At 42.3% G+C, this 27348-nt stretch overlaps 2 protein-coding genes across 4 annotated transcripts in view; one reads left to right on the forward strand and one right to left on the reverse strand.

Annotated features, from left to right (window-relative positions):
• Positions 1-4087, reverse strand: part of fn1a (fibronectin 1a) — a 30965-nt gene extending 26878 nt beyond the window's left edge. For both annotated transcript variants that reach the window (XM_063887732.1, XM_063887731.1), the window contains exons 1-6: positions 3779-4087; positions 2679-2804; positions 2432-2569; positions 2005-2136; positions 1456-1593; positions 594-752 (exon numbers count right to left, since the gene is read on the reverse strand). In XM_063887732.1, coding sequence (XP_063743802.1) covers positions 594-752; positions 1456-1593; positions 2005-2136; positions 2432-2569; positions 2679-2804; positions 3779-3908 — 823 coding nt within the window. In that variant the 5' untranslated portion in view covers positions 3909-4087. The remainder of the gene's footprint in view (positions 1-593; positions 753-1455; positions 1594-2004; positions 2137-2431; positions 2570-2678; positions 2805-3778) is intronic.
• Positions 4088-12469: 8382 nt separating this feature from the next.
• On the forward strand, positions 12470-14957 carry LOC134866974 (uncharacterized). 2 transcript variants are annotated; one of them, XM_063887220.1, is made up of 3 exons: positions 12470-12631; positions 13166-13463; positions 13651-14957. In XM_063887220.1, exons 2-3 carry the CDS (start codon positions 13167-13169, stop codon positions 14617-14619), a joined length of 1266 nt encoding a protein of 421 aa, XP_063743290.1. In that variant the 5' UTR covers positions 12470-12631; position 13166; the 3' UTR covers positions 14620-14957. The 2 variants fall into 2 exon arrangements, 1 of the variants encoding a protein (XP_063743290.1); XR_010166102.1 differs by lacking the exon at positions 13166-13463.
• Positions 14958-27348: the final 12391 nt, after the last annotated feature.

Consider the following 27348-nt stretch of genomic DNA (forward strand, 5'->3'; position numbering starts at 1 on the left):
AAAAAAAAGACCCAAAGTCCAAATGCATGACAAAGGGATGTTTCCGCCTATATTGTCTAAGTGATGATGTAGCTAAAAGTTAAAATGATACCATACGTATACACATCTTTGAACATGCAACAGTCACTGGAGTTCAGATGAGTTCATCTGAAACAATGTGTGTTGTACTGCATAGCTTCCTACAATTAAATAAACCCGTGGCTTTCATTCTGACTGGAAGAGGACTGCACCACGTTATCAATGATTATGTGCCATTTCCAAAAAAACTACAATAAAGCTTGAGGTTTTTACTGTCCATGAGTCAGAAGGAGCATATGTTTCCATCTCACACCCAATACTCACTTCAAACCACTTCAAGCACTAATATTCCCCTGTTTAATTTATTCATCTTTATTTCCCTTCTCTCTTTCTCATGAGGTCATGGTCATGACTTTCAACACACGTCTTTCTCACTTCAACACTTGGACACTTGGCACTTCTTATCTCTCCCTCCTGAGAGCATCTGTCTCTGGTATACATTCTTCTCTCCTCACAGAGAAGGGGAGGAGGGAGGACAAAAAAAAGAAAGAGACAGGGATATTATCATTTCTCACCCAGGCCAGTGGTGTGAAGTGAAGCATGTCGCTCACACTTCCACTCCCCTCGGCCGTTCCCTGTGCACAGACACTGGAGCAAGTGGCCTCGAGCATCAGTCTTGGTCCAGGTATCTCCAATACGGTAAGATGTCAGAGTTTCCTGGTCGTTACAGCGATCTAGGAGAGTGTGAATGAGAGGAATAGATAAAAAAAAAGATGGGAACTGTGAGAGTGTGGCCCTTTTGTGTGGCAAGCTTTCATGTGTTGAGTGCATGTTTAAAAGACTGCAGCCATCCTGTGGGGAGTAGCTCCTCCTGGCAACCAGCTGTTTCTATGATTGTGCCTTAGAAAATGGTGTTGATAACTTGTTGAACATATGCATGATCATTTATTGATAACCTCCAATACAAAAACTTCCAAGGCCCCCCTTTAGTCTTGCATGCACAACAGGGAATAACAAACTTATATGAAGAATAACATTAATTAATTATTGGATTAATTGGAAACACAACCGGTAAATTCTCCAAGAAATCACAAGATAGAAGGTTTGCTTGTGGCTCTGCAGTGAGTCTAGAGAGTGTATCTGTGTATTTCATTATTAAGCACACTTGTGTATTGACACGTGAATTGTTCAAAAATAGCATTGTTTCAGCAGCATTTCATTTAATTTCTTGCTTGTGTTACTTTTAATTACCCAGGCTTTCCCTGTCTATTTTTGGATACGTACAGTTAGATTTGAATTGAGAGAAGAAACAAAAAAATTGATTTTTCAAAGCTTGCTATTCAACATTATTCTCTAAATACATGATGCTGCTTTGTCCCATACACATTGCTAATTAGAGAAAAAACCCTAAATTAGGGGGCTGAAATTAATACTTACTTCTGGAGGTGCATGTGATGCGTCCACTTCCTTCTACCATACAGGTGCAGTCCACTACCATCCATCCCTGGTAGGGCTTCTCCCATGTCTCCCCGACAACATAGGAAGTTCCCGCTGAGTTGTCATAACAACGCTCCGCTGCAGGAAACAGAGACTGATGAGCTGCTAAATCTATAGACAGCTGCAGGGATAAATTACTTTTGTAGGCTAACCCGGAAGTTAATATGGCCCTGGTTCCCACAACAAAAAGGCAATTGTTTTCCCGTTTAATTTAATTTAAATTACTGCCATCTGACGAAAACTGATTAGGGTATTGAAAGTGGAAGAATGCCAACTAATTCTGGATTTAAGGACTTTTTAAATCAAATATTTTGATAAACACTCAATGCAAAAATACTATAAACACTAAGTATATTCATTAACCAACTGTAAAAAGAAAAAGACAATGAATAAGACATAATAATGATAATCCAGGATCTACAATTTTGTGGCAATGTGCCAGTTTTTCAAGAAGCCGCCTGTTAGTCAGAGTCTGTCTGAATGACTCACCCACAGGTTTGCAGGTCCACTCTCCCTTCCCGTTACCCAGACACACACACTCCAACATGTAGCCTCCTGTTTCGTGGGGTCTCTTCCAGGTGTCTCCGATCTTGTAGGAAGCCCCACCCTCATGACAGCGGTCTGGGTACAGAATTTTTGTAAAAGATTTTAGAGATATGTTTGCACAGAAAGCAAGCAAAAGGAAAAGAAACACAGACATTTCCCCCATTATCTAACCACCTGGCTAACTGCTACCAGCTGTACAGCACCAGTTGCTAATCAGATGTGGAGAATATGGAGATTAAATTGTTTACCAGCCTCAGTCTGGCAGACCAGGATATACACAGACACATTAGCTAGGATGTGCGGTCTAGGGGTTACAAAGGGTAATGGCAGCTTCTTGTAAACCAGACATAACACACACAAAAACACTTACTGGCGATGGTGCAGCTGATCTTGCCTCTCCCTGATCCGATACAGGTACAGTCCCAGATCATGCCGTCCTTTGGTCTTTCATAGGTTTCTCCCACAGTGTAGGACAGCTGATTGATTTTATCAAAGCACTTTTCCTCTGCTATGGGGAGAAAAAAGTGCAAAAATTGTGTTGAATATGTTTTTTCTTATTGGATGTGGGAAATTAAGATGGATTGATGGTGTTTTTGGACAAAATGAGACACACTAACCTTCTGGTTTGCTTTTACACTTGATGCCAGCAACTCCAAGGCATGTACAGATCAGAGTGCTGCCCAAATATGGCCGTTCCCACTGGTCATTGATAGCATAGATCTGACCATTCTCTCGACAACCATCTGACAGGAGGGGAAATACACGAGTTAAAAATAGAGCTGATGGGTGTTTTAAACAGCAAACAATAAAATGCACCACCTTCCATTTGCTCTAACACTAAAACACATACAGCGTAGGGAAAAAGTGAGAGAGCAAGAAAACACACTCCACCCTCACACACCCACAAACACTGTACCTGCTTACCATGTCATTTTTCAAAGTGGAAATGAAGCCACTGGAAAACTGACTAGCCCTGACCTTAAACTACCAAACACATAGCTATTTTACGTTTAAAAGACAAAATATAACACATTTAGAGAACCCAACATTCAAATAAACATTTTATGTTGGAGAAGGATACACCCATGCCTGTGAAATTGACCCTGAATGTGTTAATTTGACTTCAAAGGGCCCCAGGGCTGAGTAATAAATCAGTTGCACAGAGTGGGGAATTATGCACCTTTAGTTTTTCTCTCCCCCCAGCGGGCATGTTCTTTGTTCACATCTCATGACTTTACATGCAAGAAACATCCCTCCTTATTTCTTTTTACAACTTTAAAATTAAAGCCAAGATTTTCATTTCATTACGTTTTTTTTAAAGCTTTGATTGTTTGTCATTTAACAATGATGGAAATTGATATCAGAAAATTTGCCAAAGTGTTTCCAGTGACTTCCAAAATCAGAGATTATATGTTTTTTTGTTTTTGTTTTTTTTGTGGATTTAATCAACTTCAAGCAATACAAGTAGCTGTAATTGCTGACACATTCAAACTGATTCACATCATACTAAGATAAAAGAGACAGCAGGCTATGTGTCTTGCTAGATATTACTGTTGCTTTCTGTCTCAACAAAAAATGTCAAACACATGATCCAGATTAACTGTAATTTCATTTTTACTCTCTGAAGTCCCTCAAGTGACCTCTGATGGCTCCCAGTTAATTCACTTCCACACAAATTTGTTTTTAAGTAATCGTGATTTAGGGGGAAAAAACTTACCCTGAGAGGCTGAGGAGACCTGATGCTGCTGCCCCTGTCGCCGACTCCTGTGCGCCTCTTTGGGCATACAGTTCACCGCGCTCCCGATGCAGAGTGCAACCAGCACTCTGGCTATAGTGCTGCCGGACATTACTGTTTAATACGAGCCACTCGGCTTTTGCTGAATTAAGTTACAGGTGCTCCTTGTGCAAAGTTTATTTTACAAGCAGGGAGGGAGAGAAGTGGGATCCAGTGCAATTTTTTTTTCTTCTGCCGCCGCGCTGCAAACTACCCAGATCAGTCCGCTCCTCTGCAGTCTGCGGCCGCAGTGTGAAGGTTAACAGTCTGCCTATGGGAGTGATTTATCTGGGCATGGCTTAGTTTCAGCCGGAGGAGGAGGCAGGTCGAACAAAAGAGGCCGGCTACCCACGCAGCACATAGAAAGAAAGAGTGAGGCAGACACACTTTTTACGAAACAGACGGTGACAAATTCCAGATCATAACTCTTCCTCTTTCTAGCATATGTTTGAACTATGAGGTAAGATTATTTAAAAAACGCCTTGCTTGTCTCCATGCAACATTGAGGTAAACACACTGTAAAGTATTTTTGATCATGAGGTCGAGATAATGCCCCATAAGGAGATTTTCATTACCCCACACGGTAAACAGAACCATGTTGTACATATAAAAAGTTTGGGGTTTAGGACCTTGGTGGTCACAGTGCTGCAGGCCTGCAACTGCTCAATCCTCCTATAATTTAATTGTTTGGTTCATAACCAAAATTTTGTCTATATAATGAGTCCCAGCCTAGGTGTGTTTGACAGTTGAGCTAACCTAATTGTGTGATTGTTTAGTGTGAAACATGTATTTAGGCATGTAAAGTGTTACAGGAAACTTGTTTATTTGGCTTTTTAGCAGGGCAAATTATTAGGTTTCTCAGTTTTAAGCTTTGAAAACACACTTCACCTTCCCACTGTCCCGTCACACCAAGGGAACATACAATAGGTACAATCAATCATGAGGATATACAGTCAGCACAGCACACATCTTGCTAGTATATTCACTTCAAATTTCACTTCACTTCACTCGTTGCTATGTAATATTGTCATTGATCGTGGCCTTGTTACTGGCTCAAGTTATTTAAGCAGCACAACCTTGCTACAGGACGTTGATGTATTGAAGTATGTATGCCTATAGGTTTTACACAATCTGTGTAGTGATATGCAAAAATTGTGTCAATGACGTCAGTCTCTGGAAAGTCTCCTGTAGCCTTAAGTTTCAATGTCTGGGAAGTGTTTATAGGTCCAGAAGGTTTGTTGAAATGATTCCTCTGTGATGTGAGCCAACTTCTGTAATGTGCAAGTCATGAGATCAACTTTCTGTTTTACTCTTGCCCCTGTCCTCTCTCTGGCTGGCTCCCTGTACTTTCATATCAGTTTGAATCAGTTGATTATTTTCTCCTTTATGTGATTTATGGTTGTTGGCTCACATTTTGTCCAGTTTATCTCTTGAAGCAAGAGGAGGGCTCCTCATCAGATCTTGATTTTGCTTATTAGTGATTGCTTTGTCCAGTACTCATTTGTGTTTCTTAGTTGTTGTAGCATTGGGTACATCCAAGGGCTTACACATTTTTTTAAAAGTCCCACTTGAAGTCAGTTAGACATTTGTGTTTGGTTGTGTTTGGCAGAGTAAGAGTGATGGAATAGTGTGGGTGAAAGGTTTTGATTTTGCCTAAATCACTCGTTTGTTTTTTCCTCTCCATGCAAACTTCCTGTCCCTTCTCGATAACTTTGAGGTTAAAACAGTCATGCATGGTTAGTCTCTGTATTTTCCGGGGTTAACGGATGCATCAGCTAGATTTTGAAATACATGTCTGTTAAAGATGATAACGACACTTTCATAAAGTCAAAACAAATCAGAAAAACATCTCTGGCACCCCATTTTTCATCGACACTCAATCTGCGGTTCATTTTCCAGAGCTCTATGCTTTCAGAGCGATCTATTCCTTTAAAAAAAATGAAAAAAATCCCAGTGGGTGTCATTACTTCCTCTGCCATGTCATGAGTTCAACTGTTGAGCAGTAAAACAGATTAATTGTCAGTCAGCTGGCAAATCAAGCCTATCAAGTGGTGTTGAAAGGGAGGGTGCAGGCTCTCTAACCGAGGCCATGTGGATTATCTTATGTGTGTCAGGAAATCTATGGATTTTAGACACATTTTCGAGGTGTTACAGTGATTTCGTGTTGGCAACATTTGGCTCTACTGTGACATCTGGGTTGTTAACACTTTTTTTATTGAGCATTTGCTCCACACAATGATCGGTCATGGGGGGGGGGGGTTGTTTTGAAACGCCATAGGACTCATCTGTTGCATTTTGTCCCATGCATGGGAAATCGGTTGGTTGGCATGTACACATACTGTAACACAGACTGTATGGGTGTTTCCTTTTTCTTTTCTTTTTAAACAAGATGATTGATAACTCAACGAATCAGCAACTGCATCCCTATTGAATTAAGCTCTGAGTCATTTTATATAGAAGAATGTTCATGCAGGTCACTCTGACTGAAGCACTGTTTTGGCATTTCATCAGGGAACATGTTTTACAATGTGATCGGCACCAAAAGTGAGGAAAAAAACACACAACTGTTTTCAGTGATAGACTTACAGAGTAAATACTATCTGTTTGCATATCACAGCTCCAAATATAAGGAATCGTCCTTTGATAGTAAACCTCATTTTGAGGTCTTTCTTACCATCCATCTCCCCCTAAGCCCTAAGAACAATCATCTATATAAGGACATGTTTGTTGGAATGGGATGTCACTTAAAGGCGAAGAGGTGAAAAGGTCAGCTGATATACTGCTGACCCCAATTTTACGCTATCAGGGCCTTCCTCATTATCTGTGGAGACATTGATAATGTTTTGTTTCTGCGGTGAACTTGAGTGCCCGAAAATTGCAAAATTGTCCCACCGAGGGACAATCAATTTCGGGCCTCAGAGCAGAGGAGAGGCAAACAAAAGCATTACATCATGCTGTAATAATACTTTAATCCTAGTTATATTAATCTTATGGAGTGAGATAATTATGTTACATTCAAATGCACTGAAACCAACTAACCACTAGATTTAATATTTCACTGGGTGGTGGCTTCTTTAAGCTATTTGTGTATTCTTGCAACTATGAGAATTTCATACTTTAACATTGTAAGTTTGTCCAAGAAAATGGATAAGTACCTTTTAACCCAAAGTGAAACCATTTCCCTGTGGTTACTATCGCCAAACCACTTCTGCTACTGTTATACCAGATGAATGTTGATGAAGCCGGAAATCCCAGTTTACAGCCATTTTCTGGTTATTATTGTGAAGCTAACCACACGCTGTGGCTTCACATATAAATATTCAAACATTCTTATGGTTAAAGAGAGTGGTTTCGAGTGGTAATGTGCCGTTAAAAGTGAATCACACAGGATGGTCACGATGAAAACTGTGACAATCATTTCCAGGATGCAACTGAACGGTTCCATTGTTGACAAATACTTTTTTCTTTGATACTGTACTAAGCTGATCTTCATTGAAACTTACACTGCAAAAAGTTTCATGTAGATATTGTAAATGCTTATTGTTCTGCATTATATACAATGTGTGATGTTATGTAATAACTTAGGAATTTCTATGTCTTGCAAAATGTTTCACTGACACTGAAAAAGATTACACAAGATGTTTTTCGATGTTTGGAAAAATACCTTGAAATGCAAAGGAAAACAAGGCAAAAGAGCAGGTACCTTTTTTAAAGTAAATTTAGGAAAAGAAAGACATTTTGTTGTAAAGCTGAAGCTGTTGTAGAGCACGTTTTATGCTGATATGTGGAAATGCAACTGTAACTTTTGGATTGCATTACACAACCCACTCTGAGTGATCATCCTGAGAAACAGGACATGGGTGCGGAAAGAGGTCACAGCTGCAAAGTCCCCATACAGCTGCTGCACATGTCTCCAAATTTTACTTTCTAAGCACTTCTCTTCTCCAAATCTTCTCAAAATGTTACTCTTTAGGAGCAGTCTGGTCTTTCCCTTCATTTTTTCCCTCCTCTCCCTGGGTCTCACTGGGGTTTATCATCATGAAGACGTCCTTGTATTGAATAATTGGCCATTCCTCACATATTATTGCAACATCCCAGAGCAATCTCCCCTTGCTCGCTCTTCTCGTCTTACACTATTCTTTTCCAGCCTTCCTTTCATACATTGTTCCACTTATTTTAATATCTTGCATTCCTCTATCTGACCCCCTCTCTGCATAATTGTTGTTCTGATGTTTCTCCATGTGTAATGAACTCTGTAACATACCCTTTACTTGTGTGTCCAATCCTATAGCTTTGGACACATTTATCAAAAACTCTATTGTTCCAGATAATGTTTTTTGAACAATGGCTTTAAAAAAAATTGCTAATGCTTTATTTCCATTGCACTGTATGACAAAACATCTACACAAAACTCTATTTTGATTAACAAAAGTTTTCAAAAGTACCTTGGGCTTTTTTTTGTGGTAACTCCTTCTCTGTAGAAGGATTTTAAACATGTTAGATCAATGATTGGTCAGAAAGAAATGTCCCTTTCGCAACACAAGACTTCTTGCTCAAACCCGCCACTTTTTATAGGCACAACTTCATTGGACACCAATGCCAAACAATTGATGAGGTCCAGACATTCCTCTTGTTTGTTTTCCAATTTAACAAATGTGGCGTTGAAAATGATGTAAGAGTAGAGTCACATAGCGTTGCCTATAAACATTTCTTTATAGGCTATCTTTTATACAAAGCCTCAAATGTGGAGATCACCAAAAAGGGAATAATTATCCGTGCTCTGTCAAAGTGTCATCAGACCTTTTTATATCTTTTATACACTATCTATCCAATAGTTGCTGGGTTCAGTCTGGACAACTCCTCAAAACTGCAACAATACAACATTTTGTACTAAGTTTAGATGTAAAAATACATTCAATCTTACACTTGTGCTATCGTGGAACTTGCCTGCAGGATTTACAACATTCTCCGCAGTTCATGGCAACTTTTTCCTCGAGTAAAAATATCAGGCGAGAAGGGAGGGAATTCACAATGATGCTATGTTAATCCTCTGTAGATCATTTGGAAGGAGAAAAGGGGAAAGAGAAGGCATGGATCCTGCAGCATTTGTGAAGAGAGGGAGGGCTAACATGAGCTGTCCATAAAAAATTTGTATGTTTAGTCATGCATTCATGTTTATGCTTGCACAAAAGTTGTGCATCTGGATCTGAGTTCCATCTGTATATCTTGCACAATGATTTCTTACTTTCTTTCTTGTGTTTATTAAAATTTGTCTCATTCAAAAGGAACCAAATAATCTTGGCCAACATCTCTTCTGTTTCCCTCCCCCCTGATATCCTCTCATTCTCCGGCCTCCCCCCTCCTCCAGGGAGATGAGGTCACAGTCTGATGAAAGATGGAGTGATTAGGAGTTCAGACTCCACACTTTTCCTAGCTGGATTAGTTCTGGATATCTTCAGAAACTTCTTGGTATTTAGAAGTGGTACGACCTGGTTTGAAACGTGACATAAATCATCGTAAACTTACGTCCTGTTATCCTCCATCCATTCAGTAGCAGCTACTGCCAACATCTGTCCCTCAGTATCACAGATGTTACGTCAGCAGAGGCAGTCTTAAACATTTAAAAATGTAATTGCTCAGTAGTGGCTAGTTGTTCTGAATGGAAACACATTACTACAATATACTTAGATAAAATGCACATGTGGATGTTTGCCTATAAATATGTCTATTATACTGAAGTTCATAGTGTGTAGAATTGGTTAGCGGCATTTATGATGTAGATTTCTTTAATATTTGATACTTTAACTGTCAAAAAGAGTTTTTTTTAATGAGTGCTGTCCCAAGGAGATTATGATATCTCCAGTTTGACCTTACTCATAGCAGGAGACGTGCAGGAAAAATCACAACAGCGCCCAGGGAGCGTGAGAGCAACATGGCATCTAACCACCTCCACAACCATTAGCCACAGTACACCACAAACATGAGTGATTCAGATCGCTACCCATTGAATTATTACGGAAAACATCAGAGTGTGTCATGTAGAACTCATGGACCACTTCCACTGTTATTTTCATGGGAATTGAGATTCTGTGTTTGTTTTCCAACCCTGCGAAAAGTGTGATGCTAATCTGATTTAGCTACTTAGCTTTAATCAGCTGCTGGCTAACAAGATTTAACTCATACGAACTTCAGGATTAATATCAGTTTGACTGGTTCACATAGCATCTACTATTTTTTATCATATTATCATGAAGCTACAATCTTTCTGACTTCAAGAAAAGACATAAGTTGCTGTTTGTGTGGTTGCTATGTATTTTGAAAACTGTCTGTCTTTCTAAAGGTCTATGTGATAATTAACCTTAGAACTATGTTGGCCTCAGCTTTCTTTTACATTTCTTTGTTTTTCCCACTAAAGTTTCTGCATTGTTTGTTGAAACCCCTGTTTAATGGGATAATTATCTTAATTATTGCATCAAAAAATCTGCCATGTTCATGTTGAAGATTCGTAGTATTGTTAAACCTAAAGAGATATTTGGTCAATTTCTTGTATTGCTTGCAAAAATCTTGTCTATATCACCATTTCTGCAAATTAAATGACAAATAGGTCTGTAATATTTAACATACACAAATACACTGTCCTTCACTATTTATTTCATTGTGTGAAACAAAGTTGGTATGTGTTTTTTTATATTACTGTACCTGTATAATGTTGTATCTTGTAATATATTCTCAGCAAATTACACAACACTGAAAAATTACTTGATCCTGAAATATTTTATATCTATTAATATCTCCAATATATATTATAAATATATCATGAGCTTTTCCCCAAACTATATCATTGAAGGTTAAGAATGAGACCAGACACCAGAAGAGAATACATCAGTAGATCCTGAAGAAAAAACGTTTTTCTGCGAAACAAACTAACCCAAGCAGTTCTGATCTCTGTTAACTTAGAAAGAGAATAATACACTGAGTGAAGCTGCACTAAATCGAAAGCTCATCCATAGACTAAGCAGCCGCGTTCTGAAAGCAAACAGCCAAACATAGCAAACTGCAAGTGTTTGATTATTTAGTGAACATACTGCAGCCAAAACCAACTAAATAGGCAAAGTGGGTTACATTTGCTTATTCAGGGTTTATGAATGCATCCGGTTTCATTCAGCTTCAGACTGGATCCCTGCTTCTCCGTCTTTCTCAACACCCCACTTTCCTCAAATGTCCCCGATCCCTCCCTCTTCCTCCTTGTCCGATGTCTCCGTCTCCCCCATCACCCCCGTAAACAAACAGACGGATGATGTCATCACCGCAGCATTTGGTTTATCTCCTGGTGACAGACCATAATGCACTGGGCTGTCGACCCCCACAGGGAGTCCAAGCTGCATGGGAGGAAGTTAGAAGGATGTGTGGGTTTGTTACAGTCAACAGATCTCACAGACAGATGCGAATTGCGCTGAATCTTAACAGCACCGTAAACGTATTATTCTTCACTTTTTTCCCAGCAGCCCTCCTTAAAGACCATTGGCACACCTATAGCATGCCATAATGATCAAATGGATTTACAGCACTGCCCCTAAAGCAGCTGTTTTCAAACGTTTGTGCTAGAGTAGGGTATAACATTGGAACATTTTTCTGTAAAGAGCGATTGGTAATTGTGAAAGTAAAGTGAACTCAAGACTTTCTAAGATGTTTGTGGGCTGCAAATGGTTAACATTGGATGGCCACTGTGTTTTTTTTTTTTTTCACATGTTTATAACTTCATTTTCTAAATCGTGTTCAAACTGAAACAGAAATGAAAAGAGTACAGTTTATTACAGTTTTAGTTTTTAGTATGAATTTGGCACAGTTGATTTCTCCCTTGATTTTTGTTGTTGTTGGGCACAAAGAGATCCCTTTCTCAAATTAGTTCAATCGAAGTATTGGTGAAAAATCCACGGTCTTGCTTCCCTTATATGCATCTTTTTAGTGTTTTGGAATCTGAGAAACCTTCATCTTCACAAATCTAATTACTGAAATGTGGCTCTTTGGATTGTATTTATTTGTTAGGCCACTACTAAAAGCTGTCTGTTGAAACCTGGTAGAGAAGAGCTTTGGAGAATTTATTGCAGAGAAAAATGACTGTTGACATTGTCTCCTATATTGCAATCACTTAATTCCACCTTAATAAATAGGAGAAACAACAATAGTTGGATTCCCAAAAATGTCTACCAATACAGTAGTCAGTATTGAGTCACACTTGAAAATACATCAAAAGCCAATCTGATAAATGTTTGCTATTGGCAAGATGAATTGCATTCATATTCATATTTATGGTTGTTTTAGATTATTGTGATCAGAAAGTGTTGTGTATAAGCCATTATTAACATGCCACTGTTTATCTATCAGTTTAAGCAATAATGCATAGTTATATAACTTATGTTGTATAAAAGTGCATAATGTAGGGAATGAGGGTCGTCTGGTTGGCATCTTGGCAGAGATTGAATTTGGGCTTGTTAGAATATTTTTTCCATATTACCTTGCACTGTACAGTGTATTTCTCCGACCGATGATTCACAATCAATGGTCTCATAGAAATGTTGGTTTTGTTGCAATATTTATTCCTCTTTAGTCAGCTGTTTATAGTAGGGAGAGTGGGGACGGTTGCAACATGTGGCAGTTGCAACACTGAGGATTCCTCCAATCAGAAACGAGCTACAGTGATGACACTCATTTTGCACATGCTCAGTGAGACCCTCTTTCTTCCTGCAACTTTTCAGCAAGATTGGAGCATCTGTTCTGGAAGAACCAGAAATCAAGGTACAAAAGTAATTTTTTTAACTTTTACAACTTTTCTTATAGTTTCTAAATGTTTTGTACAACATATTTTAAAGTTGTATCATTTAAATCTGCAGAATCTTAGCTTTAAATTGCAGTTTCTACCATGTGTCTGAGGTAATCTGTTGAGTTTGCATGTCTAGCATAAAAATGTCTGACTATGTGGGGACAGTTGCAACGCTTTGTTGCAACTGTCCCCCATGTGTTGCAACTGCCCCACATGACATTAATTAATGAATAATATGATATAAAAATGTTTCAAAATATGTAAATATATAAATAAATTATATAAATTAAATAAATATATATTAAATATATATTATATATTAGGCCTACATAAATAAATATATAGCCTATCGTGTGTTTATGTATATACATGTTCTGTATATGTATACAGTATATATATATACACATATATATAGGCCTGTGTGTGTGTGTGAGTGAGTGAGTGAGTGAGAGAGAGAGAATTAATATATACATATGTTTCAATATATTTCATTATGTTGCTTTTTTCAGTATGCCACGAAACAGAGAGCGAAAGACAGATAGGGGTGTCCCTGTACAAGTGCTCCGTTTGGCGGCAGAGGTGATCAGGAGTGAGGGCAGGTCAGCGAGGTCTGTGGCGAAGGAGTTTGAAATCTGTCACACAACACTGTACCGATTCTGCAAGAAATTAGAGAGGGCAGGTCCAGGTGAAGAGATCAGGACAGGATACTGGACGCCAAGGAGGGTTTTTACAGCTGAACAGGAAGCTATTTTGTCGAATTACCTTAAGACAGCTGCAGATATGTTTTATGGGCTGTGCACTAAAGAGGTAAGCAGGATAGTTGCTTATTAAGTTAGATGTGTATGCAGAATTTAATGAAGACTGAGTGAGATGTAGATAAAAAAACAACAACATTGTGAGACAGAGTAAGGCAAAATTACCCTGACTCTCGCCAGATACATGACATTTAGCCTATTTTCGTTTTTAATCCTTTGTTTTTCATTCGTTTTCTCAGGTTCGTCGTCTGGCTTATCTGCTGGCTGTCAGGTATGGATGCCAATACCCAGGGACATGGGATGAGCCAGGCCTGGCTGGCCGCGATTGGTTGATGGGCTTCCTACACCGCCAGCCAACCTTGTCAATAAGGCGCCCCCAAGCCACCAGTCTTGCCCGTAATATACACTTCAATAGGCACAATGTGTCCTTGTTCTTCAATAATTTAGATGAAGTCCTCCGAAAGAACAACTTGCAAGGTGGTCTCCCCTCCTCTTCAGTGGCCCCTCCAGTTCCTGCCAGTGTGTCCTCCTCTTCAGTGGCCCCTCAAGTTCCTGCCAGTCTGTCCTCCTCTTCAGTGGCCCCTCAAGTTCCTGCCATTCTCCCCTCCACCTCAGTGGCCCCTCCAGTTCCTGCCAGTGTGTCCTCCTCTTCAGTGGCCCCTCAAGTTCCTGCCAGTCAGTCCTCCTCCTCAGTGGCCCCTCAAGTTCCTGCCAGTCAGTCCTCCTCCTCAGTGTCCCCTCCAGTGCAAGGTGGTCTCCCCTCAAATTCTGGCCAGTACTTCGATGTACACATGTTTTCACCTGAGCTCATCCGACCCCATCCCAAAGCGACCCAACGCAAGGCAAAGGAAAACGGCAGGAGAAAACGAAAGTCAACAATTCTGACAGATACCCCTGAAAAGAAGGCGTTGGAGGAAGAAAACAAAACAAAGAAAGGAAAGAGAAGGCTGAGCCAGAGCACACTGCAGCCGCAGCCAATTGGAAATACTGAGGAAATGAGAGGAAAGAAAAAGCAAAAGCAAAAGAGGAAAAACATTGAAAGAGATAGCCATTCAGAGGAGGCCTTTTGCATTGTTTGCTTGGAGAGCTACTCAAAGCCCAAGGAGGTGTGGCTACAATGTCTAATGTGTCAGAAGTGGGCTCATGAAGCCTGCACTGATGGCAGCTCAGTGTACGTTTGCCACAATTGTGAGACCGAAAGTGATTAATTTTCTGATGGTGTCTGATGTTTTCCAATGTCTAGTGTTATGTTATATTGTTATGTTATGTTATGTTGTTATGCTATGTTCAGTTAATTCAAGACAAAAAAGTTCATCCAGGCACTCTATTTCTATTTCTATTATCAATTTGTTAACAACTAAAATGTAATTGACAGAAAAAAAAGTCTGTGATTTTGTATGGTTCTTATGATAGGCTATATTATTGTTATTATACTATTGCTTATATTATTATTATTATTATAATAATGATAATTATTATTATTATTATTATACTATTGCCTTTTCTTTTTGTTACTAAGATAATGAAATAAAAAAGGATAAATGATTGTCAAGAATGATTTTTAAAAACAAATTGATACGTGTTTCAACTGTCCCACACAAGTGTTGCAACCGTCCCTTATGTGGGGACGGTTGCACCGTTTCACTCTTTCCATTAAATTGCAAATATATCCAGTATAATAAAACCTACACATGTCATATAATTATGGGTGGATAGGGGACAGATGAGGGTATATTATATACAGATTTGGCCTTCCTACTGCAAATGGTGTCTTAGATACACAAGGAAAAGCAAAAAGTGTTGCAACCGTCCCCACTCTCCCCTATGACAGCGTTTTAGTGACATTTTCCCTTGGAAAATATTGTCCTTAGCTTGCATGAACCACCCAAAACCATTTCTATCACTCACGTATTTTGGAAAAGATATGTAAAATTGCTGTTTCAAGAAATAACTTTTAATCTTATAGATGACCCAATTTATGTTCAGACCTAGACTCTGGAAAAACATTTTCCTAACTTATGTGCACAGGCTGGAAATGAGTTTAAAGGCCTCACTGAAGCGTCACCACTATATATGGCAGAGGTTCTTGTTTTCTTAAGTCTGGTCTGTGTGAAATTGGAGTGCTTGTCCGGGAACACAAACCAACATCTGCTTTATTTTTTGCTGTTGGTTCCCAGATCAAGTATCTATCTTCACAAAATACAAAACATCTTTTAGACAACAGTGATATGTTATTTGTGACATTGGTTATTGATGAAAGAAGGGTTCCTCTTGTAAACTTTTTGGCAGATTGAAAAATGTTACCAGTATTCGTGGTTGAATGGACAAAGTGTTGTGGTCACAGCAGTCTGCTGTGTTTTTCCTCCTCCTGGGTTTGCCACTCCCCCTGTCGGTCTCACTTCACACCTGGCCGTCATCTGCAATCATGCTCACCTGGTCGTCATCTCCAATCAACTCCCCTTCATAAACCCTTGGATTCCCTGCTGTCGGTGCCAGATCGTACTTCGCTCTACAGTGGTAATGATACGTACCCGGCTCCAGTTTACCTTGTTACCTTGTTACCTTGTTACCTTGTTACCTCGCTACCGAACTCTCGTCTCTTGTTGCCTTTGACCACAACCTAACTCTGTTTCCCTCTGCCTGCAGTTATCCGGATCACGCACTCCAGCTCGCCTGCCTCACCCTCCCCCCGGTTTCCGCGTCCTCTACCTGCTCCTCCACCTCACTCAATAAACCCCCTTGCATCAATTCAACACCGTCTCTTGTCTGCTCTTGGGTTCAGAATCGTTATCATAACAGAACGATCTGGCCAAGATGGACCCAGCAGACATGGACAGCATCCGCGGAGCTCTCGCCGCCCAAGGCACTCAGGTTGCTGAGCACAGCCAAGCCCTCCGGGAAGCTATGGAAGCCGTTAAGAATCTCGCTACCCGAGTCACTCAGATGGGTGCGCAATTGGACTTACTAGCCCCCCTTACCACAGCGCCTCCACCGTCAGCTTCACCTCCGCCGGCCCCCACTCTCCCGACACACCTGCCACGAGCTCGTGAGCCTCTCATTCCTGCGCCTGAGCGCTACGCTGGGGACATGGGTATGTGCAGAGCCTTTTTGATCCAGTGTTCACTAGTTTTCAGTCAGCAGCCCCTCACCTATCCCACTGAAAAGGCTAAGATCGCCTACATTATGGGGTCACTTAAGGGTAACGCATTAGAGTGGGCTTCAGCATTATGGGACAGTGATTCCCCAGTCAACGATAATTTTGAGCTTTTTGTAGCCGAAATGAGGAAGGTTTTTGATCATCCAGTAGAGGGAGGGGACGCCGCCAAGCGGCTTATTTCCCTTCGTCAGAGCTCCCGCAGTGTAGCTGAGTTCTCCGTCGAGTTCCGGACCCATGCAGCCAGGTCGGGCTGGAACGACAGGTCACTATGTGGGCTTTTTCTTTCCGCTCTCAGCGAGTCAATTAAGGATGAGCTGGCTACTAGGGAGGAGTCTAACACTCTCGATGAACTGATCTCCCTTTCCATCCGGCTGGATAATCGTCTACGCGAGCGGCGTAGGGAGAGGACAGGCAGTTCCGTACCCCCGGCACTCGCTGCTTCCTATTCTCCTCACTTCCCGAGAGCTGCTCTCTCTGCCCCCGTGACACATGCAGTCACTGAAGAGGAGCCCATGCAGCTGGGGCGCACTCGTCTTACCCAAGCGGAGCGGCTTCATCGGATCAAGACCGGAGTGTGTCTGTACTGTGCGCTGCCCGGGCATCTCATCTCCACCTGTCCGTCACGACCAAAAGACAGGGCTCGGCAGTGAGACTCGGGGCCCTGCTGAGCCACGCCCCCTCCGTCCCCGTTCCTCACTATGCACGCTCACCGCTGGATGCCACTCTGCTGTCCCTCGGTCATCCCTTTCCGGTATCGGCCCTTGTGGATTCGGGAGCGGATGAGAACTTCATCGACGCCGGCTTCGCGTCTCAGGTTGGCATTCAGTTGGAACAATTACCCTCTCCATTAAACGCTAATGCCTTAGATGGCCGCCACCTGGCCCTTGTTACTCACTGTACTAAGCCCCTGGAGTTAATTGTTTCTGGTAATCACCACGAGATGCTTCAGTTTCACGTCATCCGGTCTCCCCTTATTCCCCTGGTTCTGGGCCACCCCTGGCTCAAGCGGCACAATCCCCAATTTGACTGGTCTTCTGGCAAGGTGGTGAGTTGGAGCACTTTTTGTCACTCCACCTGCTTACAGTCTGCCCTGTTTCCAACAGAGGGAGGTGTCCCCTTGCCCCAGGAAACCCCCGACCTCTCCTTGGTCCCCCCCATCTATCATGACCTGGGAGAGGTGTTTAGTAAGTGTCGTGCACTCACCCTGCCTCCCCATCGCCCCTATGACTGTGCCATTGATCTCCTCCCCGGCGCCCCTTTGCCCAGTAGTCGCCTGTATAACTTGTCCCGTCCTGAGAGGGAGGCCATGGAGAAGTATATTAAGGATTCTCTTTCGGCTGGCCTCATGAGACCCTCCTCTTCTCCTGTTGGTGCAGGATTTTTTTTTGTTGCCAAGAAGGACAAGTCTCTTCGTCCATGTATTGATTTCAGGGGACTCAATAACATTACAGTCAAAAACAAGTATGCCTTGCCCCTCATCAGTTCCGCATTTGAGCCGCTGCAGGGTGCTACAGTCTTCTCCAAGTTGGATCTACGCAATGCCTACCACCTGGTGCGTATCCGGGAGGGCGATGAGTGGAAGACTGCTTTTAACACCCCCCTCGGCCACTTTGAGTACCTGGTCATGCCCTTCGGCCTCACTAACGCCCCTGCCGTGTTCCAGAACCTGGTAAACGATGTCCTCCGGGATTTTCTCAACCGCTCAGTTTTTGTCTATTTAGACGACATCCTTATTTTCTCTCGCAACCAGGAGGAACACTTCCAGCATGTCAGGCAAGTTCTTCAGCGGCTGTTGGAGAACAAATTATATGTGAAGGCCGAGAAGTGTGAGTTCAGTGTCACCTCTGTATCCTTCCTTGGGTTCATCATTGAGAGCGGGCAAGTGAGGACCTGTCCCGAGAAGGTCAGTGCAGTGACAGACTGGCCCATTCCCGATTCCCGCAAGAAACTGCAGCAGTTCCTGGGATTTGCCAATTTCTACCGGAGGTTCATCCGTGATTACAGTAGGGTTGCAGCACCTCTCACCCGTCTCACCTCTCCTGCCCGCCCATTTGCCTGGACGCCTGAGGCGGAGACTGCCTTCTCTGGTCTTAAAAGACTTTTCTCGTCTGCCCCCATTCTTATCCAACCTGACCCCTCCAGGCAGTTCATCGTGGAGGTCGATGCGTCTGACACGGGGGTGGGGGCGGTCCTGTCCCAGCGCTCAGCTTCTGATGAGAAGATTCACCCCTGCGCCTTTTTCTCTCGCCGGCTGGTACCTGCTGAACGTAACTATGATGTTGGTAACCGCGAGCTGCTGGCTGTGAAACTGGCATTGGAGGAATGGCGGCACTGGCTTGAGGGGGCAGAACAGCCGTTCGTGGTTTGGACCGACCACAAGAATTTGTCATACATCCAGACAGCTAAGCGCTTGAATTCCCGCCAAGCCCGGTGGTCCCTGTTTTTTGGGCGGTTTAATTTCTCCCTCACCTACCGTCCCGGATCCCGTAACGTCAAACCTGACGCCCTCTCCCGTCAGTTTAACACTATGAACACACCGGCCTCCCCTGACACTATCCTCTCTCCTTCCTGCCTCAAGGTTGCTGCTGTCACCTGGGAGATAGAGTCCCTCATCCGGAAGGCCCAAGTCACCGAACCAGATCCGGGCAACGGCCCTCCTAACCGTTTCTTTGTCCCCAGTTCGGTTCGCTCTCAAGTTCTGGTGTGGGGCCACACATCGCGCTTTGCCTGTCACCCTGGCGTGGGTCGCACCCTGTCCCTCCTGAAGAGGCACTTTTGGTGGCCAGCGATGGACGCTGACACCCGGGCATTCGTGCTTGCCTGCACGGTGTGTGCTCGGGCCAAGTCCTCCCATCAACCTCCTGCTGGTCTGTTACGCCCTCTCCCTGTTCCTGGTCGGCCCTGGTCCCACATTGGCCTGGATTTTGTGACTGGTCTTCCCCCCTCTAAGGGCCACACTGTAATACTCACCGTTGTGGACAGATTTTCGAAGGCGGTTCACTTCATTGCGCTTCCTAAGCTCCCCACTGCCACAGAGACTGCCCAGCTGCTTGTGCAGCATGTCGTTCGCCTCCACGGGATTCCCGCTGACCTCGTCTCCGACCGTGGTCCCCAGTTCGTTTCCCAAGTGTGGAAGGCCTTCTGCCGAGCGCTGGGGGCCTCTGTCAGCCTGTCATCAGGGTACCAGCCGCAGACTAATGGGCAGGCTGAGAGAGCCAATCAGGACCTCGGAACCGCGCTGCGTTGTGTGGCTGCGCGCAACCCCTCGGCTTGGAGTGACCATCTCTCTTGGATCGAGTATGCCCACAATTCCATGTCCTGTGCTGCCACCGGCATGTCCCCGTTCGAATGCTCCCTGGGATACCAGCCACCCTTGTTTCCTGCTCAGGAGGATTACATCTCCGTCCCCTCGGTCCAGCACCATCTCCGCCGTTGTCGCAGGACGTGGAGGGACGCACGCACCGCTCTGCTGCGCTCCGCAGAGCAGAACCGGCGCATTGCTGATCGCCACCGGGCTCCCGCTCCTGCCTATCGGGTGGGTCAACAGGTGTGGTTGTCCTCTAGGGATCTCCCCTTACGAACTGGCTCCAAGAAGTTAACCCCTCGTTTTGTTGGCCCTTTCCCTATTATTTCCGTCATCAATCCCTCAGCGGTCACACTCAAGCTGCCTCCAGCCATGCACGTCCACCCCACCTTCCATGTCTCTCGTTTAAAGCCAGTCTCCACCAGTCCCCTCTCCCCCCCGGACGTTCCCCCCCCACCTCCCCGTTTGACTGACAACCACCCAGATTACACCGTCCGGCAGTTGCTGGACATTCGTCGTCGGGGCAGGGGGTATCAGTACCTCGTGGATTGGGAGGGTTATGGGCCAGAGGAAAGGAGCTGGGTTTCGCGGGGCCTCATCCTCGACCCCTCCCTCATCCGGGATTTTCATCGGGCTCACCCAGAGAGGCCTAGGCCGCCTGGAGGCGTCCATTGAGGGGAGGGTACTGTTGTGGTCACAGCAGTCTGCTGTGTTTTTCCTCCTCCTGGGTTTGCCACTCCCCCTGTCGGTCTCACTTCACACCTGGCCGTCATCTGCAATCATGCTCACCTGGTCGTCATCTCCAATCAACTCCCCTTCATAAACCCTTGGATTCCCTGCTGTCGGTGCCAGATCGTACTTCGCTCTACAGTGGTAATGATACGTACCCGGCTCCAGTTTACCTTGTTACCTTGTTACCTTGTTACCTTGTTACCTCGCTACCGAACTCTCGTCTCTTGTTGCCTTTGACCACAACCTAACTCTGTTTCCCTCTGCCTGCAGTTATCCGGATCACGCACTCCAGCTCGCCTGCCTCACCCTCCCCCCGGTTTCCGCGTCCTCTACCTGCTCCTCCACCTCACTCAATAAACCCCCTTGCATCAATTCAACACCGTCTCTTGTCTGCTCTTGGGTTCAGAATCGTTATCATAACACAAAGTGGTCTTTGGTCTACTTAAGAAAGACGTATTAGCCCAGACAGTGACCTACCTGACCCCGTTGTCCCCTCTCTGACCCGGAAATGTTTAACATCCTCATTGTGTATGTTGCTTTAACAGGAAGAGAATAGTGATAATAGTTGTAGTTAATTATTGCAAAAATGTTCTTTATTTAAATAGTTCTGTCAAATAGCATACATACATAGTAAGATGCAGTAAGTTACATTTGAATTAAGTGGATTTCCTTGTTGCCAGTATTGACTGTTTTCCAGAAATCCAAGGAAGACTCAGATTGGGGTTTCCATGGCTACCCCATAACACTGTTGAGGAATTCCAGAGTCATAACTGGATCGCAGAATAGAATGCTCAGAGAGGGAAGGAGTGGGGAAACAATACTCAATGGAAGAAGAAAGGGGGGAAAAAAGGAAAAGAAAGAAAAGACGAATGATAGAAGGAGAGTTCCAGCGACATCATGCATTAATGTGTTTAGTTGAGTCATTTTTATATCCTAGAAAAACAGTAACTGAGCACATAGGGCATGGAAAGTCGCCGGGAGAGCTGGGAAATGATGACTTCCCTCAAACGTCTGAGTCATACACAGTGAGGTTCTAATTAGAGGTATATAACTACAGATGGAGATGTTTGGGAAGAACTGTGTATGTGTGTTTGAGGGTGTGTGAGTGTCCTAGATGGAGCAGCGAGCTTTTTGCGTTTGTGCTTTTATGGCAGAGTTAAGTATCATGACTACATAGTGTGGAGAACAATGTGATGTGGGATCGGAGGTAGGAATATCTTCCTGTCTAAACAAACCTGTCTATTAAAACAAATGTTACCATACAACTAAACTGCATTCTCTTTCAAAGAAAGCTTATATTCTAATGTATTACAGTTTTAAACAATTTAGTGCTGTGAATTGAAAGAACATAAAAACACAGCAAAACTACTTGTTTGTGTTAGGCTACAAAAATAACTTGGTTAGGTTTAGTAAAATATGTTGGTTTGGTTTAAAATAGTTGCTTTTGTTGCATTTTAGGGTTAGGGTTACATACATCAATGGTTGCCTCATAACGGACAATCCTGTTTGTTTCTCTTAACATTTCTGACCTCAAAATTATAAATCATTTGATGAAAGTTTAACATTTTTAAAACATAAGTTCAAATAAGTTAAGTTTTACTTTTAGTTTTACATGAGACACACACACAGGACTTCTGGGTGAGAGTCCTATGTTAGTTCGAAATGTCCATCAACACCCTAAGGATTAAATCTGACTTCAATTAGCAATGTATTTTTGAACTGCCAAAAAGGAGGCAGACATTGATGTCTTTAAACTTAAATACAGGTACAGTAAGTTAAAAAATAAAGGAGTGAACTGATCCTTTAATCATATTGAATATTGTGGTCTGGATTTATGGTATTGGTTAAACACCCTATGTCATACATGAGGCTTTGGTATAAAAGGAGTATAAAATGAAATTGCAGCTTTATTTCCCTTCTACCTCTTTCTGGATGTGATGTTACTTCATAACCTGTCTGAGTGGAAACCTATGAATGGAAACAGACTGGGGAATTCATACACTTCCAGATGGCTTTGTATAACTGTACTAGACTCTCATGCTGTGGCATTGGAAAGACATCAACTGGTCTGTTAGACAGGGGCACCAGAGAAGGCGGGATGGGGTAGAGAGATTTTTGTGTTACTTCATGTATTTATTCATATGTGTGAGCTTTTATTTGTTATTGATTTCATTAAAAAATAGAAAATAAACTCCCAATGGTTTTAAGTATTTAGTTCCCTTTTAAATCAGGTTATATTTGTTAGGATTTGTACATAAAAATATCACAACTGGTTTCATCCTCATTGAGCTTGAGCAGGATTTACCGGTGTGAATTCTTACGTGCTTAAATCTTTGTTTAGGAAGGGTTAGACCATGAAACCACATCATGAAAGCTAAAAAGTATACGTGTGTGCATGTAAATACAAGAGATCAAGAGAAGATTTGGGCTCCTTTCATGTACTTAAAGTCGGTACGTTAATAGAAGAGCCTCTGTTCCTTTGCTACCTGTCCACTGAAGCAGGACCGATAAATCAGGTCAGTTCTTTTGATGTTGGGCAGTGACCCGCCCCCAAATATCTGCCTTGCTATCGGAACAGAACAGCGACTGTTTGAGTTAGGGAAGGCAGCCCACTCTACTGAAACTCTTTATTAATCCTTCTGATGATATACTGTGTGGTGCAGAGAGACAGGACAATGAGAAGGGAGAAATGCCACATTATGGATGACTCAGTTTAGATGATCAAGTGCAGCTACAAATAACAGTTTTTAGCCAATGAAGTCATGGGTCAACCATTTACATTAGTTTCGACACAAGGAGGTTTGACCAGCCTTAACATTTTCCTTCCTGGTAATAAAATTACAGATCAATGCTTCCACTAAAAGTAAAACTCTGTAATATGTTTCTCAACGTTTTGTAGGACTCCCAAAAGTCCCGTCTTAAGCAACAAAAACAAATGATCTTGACTCATTTTCCTGTTGCGTCCATCTTGTCTCCCACTCTTAGTGGATTTGCCATTTAGAACAAAGTGATGCTGAATTGCCTTTTGCTTTCGAAATACATGTGAGTCTCATAAACTGACCACTGCAATGCAATCACAAAACTAACAACTGGTACCTTTTGTCTCGCATCAATGATAGACAAACTAGCTTACATGAGATCAATAAGGACAATGTAAGAAAAAAATAAACCAGGGCTCACTCCCATATCCCACTGACAAATGCCAACTGAAGCCATTTACTTTTTTAGCATCTTCGTCATGGATTTAGCTCATTGGTATATTTCAAAGTTAGAGAAGTACTGGACTCAACAAAGAAATAATTGTTTAAGTTCTTAAATTAAGTTGAAGGGAATAACAATGATTCACCTCTTAGTTTCACATTCTGAGACTCTGACAAATTTCCCTACCATATATGGATATTGTGTGTGTGTGTGTGTGTGTGTGTGTGTGTGTGTGTGTGTGTGTGTGTGTGTGTGTGTGTGTGTGTGTGTGTGTGTGTGTGTGTGTGTGTGTGTGTGTGTGTGTGTGTGTGTGTGTGTGTGCCTCAGACATTGCAACATTATCGCTTTGTTTTTTGAAACAACATGGTTCAATTCACACAGTTTAAAATGACACTGAGGTTTATCCAAATTATTTCACCAATAAAAATGAAACCGCACACCCTGAAACTCTGCATTGGTCCAAATTCTATCTTTTATGTCTCAAGTAACCGTTGAATACTAGGGGACTATCAAAACATCATCTAGTCGGATATGCAATTGTATGGGCTTAAAATAGAGTGGCAGTACAAACAGTTAGGCTGCATTGCATGGTTGCTTTTTCAGTCTGTGATACTGGGAAATTCTTCCAGCAAAGAAAGAAAAACAATCAGAGAGTATTGGTGCAGGGGCCTGTTAGGATACATTTTATGCTGATATATACTTGTAGACTGATATGGCCTGGCCCAGATGACCTCATGAATCCTGTAACACTTCAGTCAAGGCCCTGGCAAACTTGGCCAAATTCAGAAGTTCTGTCAGTGGCTCTTAGCAGCACCACATACAACTCAATCCAAAGGACATTTACACAGGAGAAAGCTATCGGGTTTGATGTTGACTTATTAATGCTAACATACGTAGGCTAACTTACGTCACATACGTAAGTTAGCCTACGTATGTGACGTATAAGTAAAAACAGTTTACAGTAATTGTTATCCAAATAATGATTGTTCCTAAACAGCGATGTCTAATCTGACCACTTTTGTCAGTAACGAGTAATCTATTGTGTTACTATTTCTAAACCAGTAATCAGATTAAAGTTACTTTTCCAAGTCACTGTGCGTTACTATTTTTATAATTTTCCTTAGCAAAAACATATATCTTTGCTTTCTTCTTGCGTCTTGGGGAGTGACGTCTATGCGACAATTAAGTCAGGTTTTCAGCACGAGGACAACTCACGTGTAATATACCACGCAGCAGCGACACAAACGTAAACAACAATGGAGGGAGGAGAGAGATGCGCATTTTCTAGCTGGAAATACAGTCACTATTTTGAGTTTGTGTCAGCTAAAGATGACAATATTAAGGTTCGTTGTACACTCTGTGCTGGAGACAAAGTGCTAATCTAGCTTCAAAAACACTACGTCAAATTTGAAGAAACATTTGGGGTGTCAGCACTGCACAATTAAACTACAGAGAAACTCCCACCAAGTGGTGCGAAGCAGAGAGCTGTGACTCATGCAGGAGGTCCCCCACCACCTTGGACTTCGGTGCAAAACCAGTAAGTGGGGGAGAGTTGAAGAAGTTGGTCTGGCAGTATGTTGGACTCATTTGTATGTTGGGGGGGGGGGGGGGGGTTGTGTTGTCGGCAGCTGCTGAAAGTAACTAATAAAGTAAATTGTAATCTAACTTAGTTACTTTTAAAATCAGGTAATCAGTAAAGTAAATAAGTTACTTTTTAAAGGAGTAATCAGTAATCGGATTACTTTTTCAATGTAACTGTGGCAACACTGTTCCTTAACCTATTTAAGTTGTAACTCTCCTGCATATTGAAGACTACACTAAAGAAAGTAAAGGAGTACCCGGCGGATTAAAAAGTGGCACCAGTGGTTCGACCAAGCTGTGTTTTAGACAACTTATCAGTGTGAACATGTTGCCCTACTTCACATCTCATGTCATATCATCTTCTGTAGTGCAGTTGCTTTTGCAGAACACACCACCTACACTGCAAGCATTGTCCAGTTCTTTGACCACAGGCACACACATTCACAGAAAAAAGTATATTAAATCTTCTTCCTCTTCTTCTGCCATTTTCCTTTCGACCAGCAGCTCTGTTGAGGCGAGCCAGGCCAATGTGTCATTGTCCACATCGATCACACCAGTAGATAATGTGTGGGAACCACAAGAGGCAGAGAACAAGGGAGAGACAGGCTGTGACTTTATGGTGCCATGATAAAGATAAGATGACTTCCTCAGACTACATGAAGGCATGCTGTAACAGCTATTAATTATATAATGCGCACTGGTATTTACCGAAGAATTTTCTTTCGCTCATACATCCGGCTTCTATCTTATTCCATTCTTGGGCCTCCAGATTCATACAAGACATTTTATCACAAAAAAGTCTCATATTTTTGAGTGTGATATCTCCTACATATCATCTGATATGTTCAATAGTCTATATATATACAGTATATATATATATATATATATATATATATACAATTTTCAATTTATAACATGCCTCTCCTAACAAGGTCATAATATAAATTGATGAATTAGAAGTGGTATGCTTTCACATTTGAATCTGGTTTGGCTCTGATAGGACTTATCATGAAGATATTATGTATACTTATCGTGTTTTATAAGTGGATATAGTCTCCCAATCCAACCAAGAGGCACATCTGGTATCTCAGCCCATGATATGTGTTTCAGCTTGTCGAATTTTGCCTCGGTGCTCACATCTAATAGCAACTGCCACCACTGACAACCTCAACACTACACACATTTACAATCATCCATACAGCCTCTCAGGAGTATTGCAGTGACATTTTGGTAGTTAAAAAACTGGAGGTATGTCCAAGTCGTCTGGATGGGGAGTTCGTCCTTTTTCTTTCTATGTCTTCCCTCTCAAGCATCTGTTTTTCTCTTCTACTGCAATGTCCTTCTTCTTGCTCGTTGATGGCTTTTGTGAAGTTCTTCAAATGTTTCTCTTTAGGTTTCTCAATCACTGGCCACATCCGTTTTCCTTTATTCATTGTCTCTGCCTTTTCTTGTCTGTAATCAGTTTCATCCTTTCTGTCTGGATGACCCGACATGATCTTAGAACTCCAATGTTTGTATTCATCCTAAAGTACAAACCTCTAATCACTGTGTGTGTGTGTGTGTGTGTGTGTGTGTGTGTGTGTGTGTGTGTGTGTGTGTGTGTGTGTGTGTGTGTGTGTGTGTGTGTGTGTGTGTGTGTGTGTGTGTGTGTGTGTGTGTGTGTGTGTGTGTGTGTGTGCGTGTGCGTGTGTGTCTGTATTCTATAACTTTGTGTGTCACACCCAATAGATCATAACTAAATCATTAAACCGGGTCATAATCGAGTTCCATAAAGTGTGTGTTGGTGCGTGCATGTCATACTTTTGTGAGTTGGCCATAAGCCAATTAGATAAAGACTTAATTAGCCTTCTACTGGGGTTGCTAGGCAGAAAATAGATTTGAGAGTTTTCTCACATCAAAGAGAAACAGATGCTAGACTCATTTGTCAAGTTTCATCTTCTGTCTCCCTTATAATCTACTCGT

This window comes from Eleginops maclovinus, chromosome 7, assembly GCF_036324505.1.
Source record: "Eleginops maclovinus isolate JMC-PN-2008 ecotype Puerto Natales chromosome 7, JC_Emac_rtc_rv5, whole genome shotgun sequence".
Taxonomy (NCBI): domain Eukaryota; kingdom Metazoa; phylum Chordata; class Actinopteri; order Perciformes; family Eleginopidae; genus Eleginops; species Eleginops maclovinus.